This window comes from Chelonoidis abingdonii, chromosome 23 (genome assembly GCF_003597395.2).
Source record: "Chelonoidis abingdonii isolate Lonesome George chromosome 23, CheloAbing_2.0, whole genome shotgun sequence".
Taxonomy (NCBI): domain Eukaryota; kingdom Metazoa; phylum Chordata; order Testudines; family Testudinidae; genus Chelonoidis; species Chelonoidis abingdonii.
In genome coordinates, this window is record NC_133791.1 from 4797070 (window position 1) to 4803153 (window position 6084).

Below are 6084 nucleotides of genomic sequence, written 5' to 3' on the forward strand. Positions count from 1 at the left end.
TAAGACAAACAAATTTGTTTACATTTACAGGAGATAATGTTGCTTGCTTCATATTTACGTCACCTGAAAGTGAGAACAGGCATTTGCATGGTACTATTATAGCCGGCTTTGCAAGGTAGTTACATGCCAGATATGCTAAACATTTATATGCCCCTTCATGTTTTGACCACCATTCAGAGGACATGCTTCCATGCTGAATTTAAATTGGTATTCTATGATTGTTTAACTGTGCGATTAAAACTGCAATTAATTGCGATTATTTTTTAAAATCATTCGACAGCCCTAATTCTAACTTCATATGCCAAGTCCAGCTTTGGGGAAGGGGATGATAAATTAATCTTATGTTATCCCCAGAGACTCACTCTCAGAAAACCAGTCAGAAGGTGTGAACAACTGAAATAGCTGTTTGTCTCACCACCAGGCATACAGGAGAATTCATCACTGGAGAGAAGTAAGGATGAAAATAGATAGAGAAAAATGATACGGAACAATACAGTGGTATCACAGCATGATGTGTGGGGAAGGTCCTGTTCCCTACATCTTTTGCATTTTGTCTGCCACTGACAATTACAGATGTGAAACTGTAGGGAATGGGATGAATAAAATCCTGTTTTCATAGAAAATGGAAGAAAACTACCTAAATTGGAGCCAGTATTGCACATGGCACTCTTCTCTATACCTAGCAAACATCATAGTCGTCTTTCTGGTTTTTTGCACAGTGAAGTTATTATTGTACAAGCCCTTTTTCAGGAGCCACCTTTCGAGGCTGACAGTTTTGCTTGTTTAGTAAGACTGTTCTGGTGTCACTGGGAATCCACATACTTACTCAGTCCTTTACAGCCTGGATCTGGCTTGATGAATACCCTGGTCTTGCTATGTGATGATATCCTCCTAGCAATGGACAATAGCCAGAGGTACATGCTGAATCTTTTAGCTTTGCCATCAGCCTTTGATACTCTTGACTAACGATGAGGTTGTCAAGTATCAGAGGGGGAGCTGTGTTAATCTGGATCTGTAAAAGCAGCAGAGTCCTGTGGCACCTTATAGACTAACAGACGTTTTGGAGCACAAGCTTTCATGGGTGAATACCCACTTCATTGGATGCATGTCTGGATTTCCTATTGCTTTACATTCCAGCATCTAAACATTAGGACAGTAACAAAGTTTCTCTGTTTTCTGTAGAAGGGGCAGCATTTTAGCTAGGGAGTTTTAAAACCAAAAATTACATTTGGTGTTAGAGAGCACTCTCTGAACATTCTTCTTACCATACTGCCACCGGGTGGTAAGAGCTGGACCCAACTAAGAACTGGAGAATGCAGCATTAGCGAAAACTATGCCATGTTGTGGGTCAGATCTCAAAAAAGGCTTAGGTACGTTCAGCTACAGACACCACAGCATGGACAGCTCCCATTGCAGAGATGTGCCAGGGCTCTGCATCAACTCCACTATTGGGGAGGTACCAAGTTTCAGCCGGAAGAGATTTCCCTCCCAGGCAACAGCAATACAATATAGCAATAGCAAGTACAACTGAAGTCAAACACTTGAACCATTATGCAGGCCATGGACCTGCCAAGCAGTGCTGGTTCAAGGGCTGATCTTAGTTTGTAGGCAGTAGGAACAACTAAAACACACTTTCCAGGGTCTAAGAAAGTATAAAAGTGACTTAGCTGGCCTAACTAATGCCATGAAAGACCCCATTAAATAGTTAGCAAGAATGGATGCCATCCTTGCTAACTGATACACCTAACAACTCAGATGCTTGCCTACCAGTTTTTCCTTTGTCAGGTTTCCACACCCTATTCCATTAGCTGCAAATCCTCCCTGCCCTCAACCCAGTTGTCTTGCCTTCTTGAGGCAGGATTTCAGTGTGATGGCTTCTAAATCCTTCTCCAGGCATAGGCTCTTCAACCAGCCAAACTGCTCCAAGCAAGTCATCTAGAAATGTTTCCTTCACCAGCTATGGCCAATTACCTGGTAGTTTTGACAGATGGATTCAAATTTATTTACCTTGACTGACTATTATTGTTCCTCCACTCTGCAGGAGATCACCGCAGAAGTTCCCTTGGATGCCGTCCGCATTTGCCTGAGGGAAAAATAAAGCTCAAAGTTCATTGCAAGTGTGATTCAAAGGCCTCATCTTGAGGATGCTCAGGGCCCTCTCAAAACCCACTCAAGCCAGCGGGCAGAAGGGTCCCAGATGCACCCACTGAAGTCATGCAAGTGCTCAGCACAAGTCTGGTCAGGCCTTTAGAACAGTGGCTCTCAACCTTTCCAGACTACAGTACCCCTTGCAGGGGTCTGATTTGTCTGGTGAATCCCCAAGCTTCACCTCACTTAAAAACTGCTTGCTCAAAAAAAAAAAAAAACCTGACAAATACACGTGTCATAGCCACACTACTGCTGACAAATTGTGTACTCTCACCATAGAGTTATAAAATATATCAATTGGAATATAAATACGTACTTACATTTTAGTGTTTATACTGGTCTATAGGCCATACAAGTCATTGTATGAAATTTTAGTTTGTACAGACTTTGCTGATGCTTTGTATGTAGCCTGTTGTAAAACTAGGCCAATATCTAAACGAGTTGATGTACACTCCCCCCCGGAACACCTCTGAATACCCCAGGGGTACATGCACCCTCTAAAGCAGTGGTTCTCAACTGGGGTACATTTCCTACTATCTAGGCTCTCACCTTCGTGACAACTTCTCGAACTGGTTTCCCCAGAGCAGCAGGAACTATACTCAAGGCATTGTACCTGGGGGGGCAGAAAGGACATGTTGGTTATCCTCGGCTACCTTAATTTAGCTTAGTCAATGAAGCTACACCAGTTTACACCTGCTGAGGATTTGACCCCCAATAATTAAGCTCACAGGGAGATCAGCACTCATTCCGTGCAGCTTGCTGTTGAATGTTGTCACATTAGCCAGAGGTTCTCCCACTTCACTGTCCTGCAACTCACTTCAGATAAAGTTACTACATGACACCATGGTGGCAGCAGGGGCAGGGAGAGGAGGCTCCAGCCCGAGTCTGTGACCCTGGGTGAGAGGGCTGTACACAGGGGGTAGGGGGGAGAAGGAGAAAGCTAAATTTGACTCATTGTAATGAACACCCTAAGCACCACCACAAATCCCCGTGGTCAGTGCGTTCCAGCACACCAGCATGAGCTAGCCAGAAGCCACTGAGCTCAGGATCTTGCTGGTATGCCCAGGCTTTCAGTTTTGATCCAAGAGCCTTGTATGTTTGCCTAGGTCTCAAACCAAGTACAGTCACTTAACCATTAATGGTCCCCAGAGTAATGAAGCGACAGGCAAGAGCTGGAGCCCCAGGTGGGTTTGTACTGAGGGAGCCCTGCAGTTTGCCATGTGGCAGCCCTTTCCCACAGGAGTCAGAGACCATTAGAACTACACTGGGGCAAAGCTGTCTTCTCAGTTGGAGGACGGGGTGCTGCCTTCTGCTATAATGGGCCCCAGTCATCTTAGCTACGTCCCTTCAAATTGCTTTGATTAAGGGCTGAGGTTCTCTTAGAGTGGGGACAAGAAGTCAGTAGGAGCCACATACCTTTTGAAACCCAGGTCATTGTAGCACTGCTTAGTCTCATCAAGATAGAGTTCTAGGGAGGGAAAAAAGATGAAGTTAAAACAACCAGGGAGGATGTGCCATCTCAGCAGTATTTGTTTTATGTCAGTCTGCAAAAAAAATCTCAGCAGCAGCCAGCAAAGCAGCTCAGTCAAAACATGACTAGTCTCTAGAACAAGCTCACAAAAAAGCATCATCATCCAGCAAGATATTGCCTCAAACCTAGTTGTTGTCTCCCCTACCCTTCCACCCACGCCTATAACCCACAGAAGAGAGCTTCCCTGAAAGCTCCCTCCAGACACTTCAATACATGTGCTGCCAGGCACACACCCCTGTAGTATCTACAGGCCATCTGTGGCATTGCATGAGGATCCATGGCAGTTTTATACTGAAGAAGGGTGTGGCATGAATGTTACTCAGGAGACTGGTCCAATAGCTTGGCATGGAGGCAGCACATTTTGGGGTATGGACAGAGGGAGAAAAGAGGGATGCTCAGAAGTGGAGCTCAGGCAGGAAATCAGGTTCCACAGAGCTAGTCAAGAGTGGGACAGATCTGCAGATGCAGGTAATCAGTGGGTGGAAGGATATGGGTAACATGTAACCAGAGACAAGCAGGTGACTAAGCCACCTTCACAACCCCCAGATCCTGGCCCCAGCACTGCACTTGGCTGGGCTTAGTACAAGTTAGCAAGCTAGCAAAGATGCTCAGCTCTGAAGTCTGGACTGCCAGTCCCAATTTTAGAGGTTGGAGAAAGGCATTTGCTGGAAGCTGAAGTTAACCACAGAACATGTACAGCAGGCTTCCCCATGCAGCTCTTCCAGTCAAACTGGGGCTGGTTCTAGAGGATATGCCCCAGGGACAAGGCAGACTCCATGCCACCATGTCCTCGGCCTCTCTGCTGAGACTCCCAGCAATGCACAGGTTTCCTCCACCTGGTTATGCAAGTACAGTATCATTTAACCTTCCAAGCAGCTGCTGATGCCAAGCCCGCTGAGGGCAACTTTTTGGAGCCATTAAATACTAATTACACCTTGTTCACATCTTTCAACTCATGACTACCCAGCATACACAGGAATGAAATATAAGAACAATTCTAGCATGGAAAAGGGGGTGTCACCTTGTCAGAACTCCCTGGGGCAAGTCCCAGCTCTGCCCTCAGCTTGTTGGGAGTCCCATTTAAGCTCCCTTGCTCCAGTTCATGGTTGCCGTGTAGCTACCTGGCTACACAACCCACCATAAATAAGTGAGGTTCAGCCAGAGAGCAGCACATCTGGGCATGAGGGGTTGTGCTCAGGGCAGGCCTGCACTCTGGCTATTCCCCAGCTGACAAGGACCACAGCACAAGTTAGGGCAGCCCCAGAATAAGGGGGCATGATCAAGACAAGTTTGCAGATAGATATGGATTTGGTAAGTGATCAGTTCAATCTGGTCTTTAGCTGTGACACTGGGTACCTTCCCCAGACCCATGGAAGAACACTTGGTAGCTTGAGCACTCATCTCTCTCACCAACAGAAGTTGGTCTAATAAAAGATATTACCTCACCCGCCTTGTCTCTCTAATTTCCTGGGACCGACACAGCTCCAACAACACTGCATCTCTCACTTAATCACTTCCCCTCCATTGCAGGAGCCTCAGGCCTTAAAGCACCCAGTCCCTCCTATTCTCTGCCTGTGGCACAAAATTGCGGAGTCTCCCTTGGGCTGTAAGACTTTGGTCTAATTTCAGTTGCTGGGTGGCTTATGACACACTGGAGGGCAGGCTGGGTGATTGGGTTGTCCCTTCTGCCTTGAACTCTGAGCCTCTGCACCCCAGGTTTTGCATGAGCACAAGGCTGAATAGAGGCTCCTGTACCTTGCTTTCTGAACTGAGTGCATCACTTCCCCAGATGAGACAGGAGAGCTCAGAAACTCTTGGAGGGGAAGTTCCCACCCCCTAGTCCTACCTCCTTTGAAGTAGTTCCCATCGATGAACTCCTGCAGGCCTACCCTCTCCGGCCCGACTCCGATCAGGCGGACGTTGTGACTGTCCAGCAAATCTTTCAGTTTGCTGGTCTCCTTGGCAATCCAGCGGCAAATCTGACAGCCAAACCGCCGCAGGAAGAGCACCACACATGGCTGGTCCCGCCACAAGGCCCGCAGCTCCACCACCTACAGAGAGGCATTACCAGTAGCCACAAGGCCAGCACGACGAACGCATCCTAACAGAACTTACAGATTACAGCAACCTCAACAAATTCAAGGGCCACTGTCCACTGACAAACTCATCAGGTGGTTTGTTTGAAGAGTTAGGAGGAGTTTCCAGTACAGTAATAGAGGGATCATTATCTCTGCCCCTACTATGTGGTTGTCTGGTTTTAGAGAGAAGAGGAGCAGAGAAACATGGCGTGAAATGCACCCACAGAGGAAACGGACTATGCCTAGAAAACCATGACGAGGCCTATACACAAGAGGCCTACTAGTCAAGCCTACTCAGCTCCTAGCATTGGGGCCAAGTTAACAGGA

General features: G+C 46.9%; 1 protein-coding gene across 1 annotated transcript in view; it reads right to left on the reverse strand.

The window, feature by feature from the left end:
* The window catches only part of PRXL2B (peroxiredoxin like 2B), a 17747-nt gene that overhangs the window by 10180 nt on the left and 1483 nt on the right, over positions 1-6084 (reverse strand). Inside the window, exons 2-5 of the mRNA XM_032763752.2 lie at positions 5526-5730; positions 3565-3616; positions 2698-2761; positions 2008-2083 (exon numbers count right to left, since the gene is read on the reverse strand). Of these exons, the coding sequence (XP_032619643.1) occupies positions 2008-2083; positions 2698-2761; positions 3565-3616; positions 5526-5730 (397 nt within the window). The remainder of the gene's footprint in view (positions 1-2007; positions 2084-2697; positions 2762-3564; positions 3617-5525; positions 5731-6084) is intronic.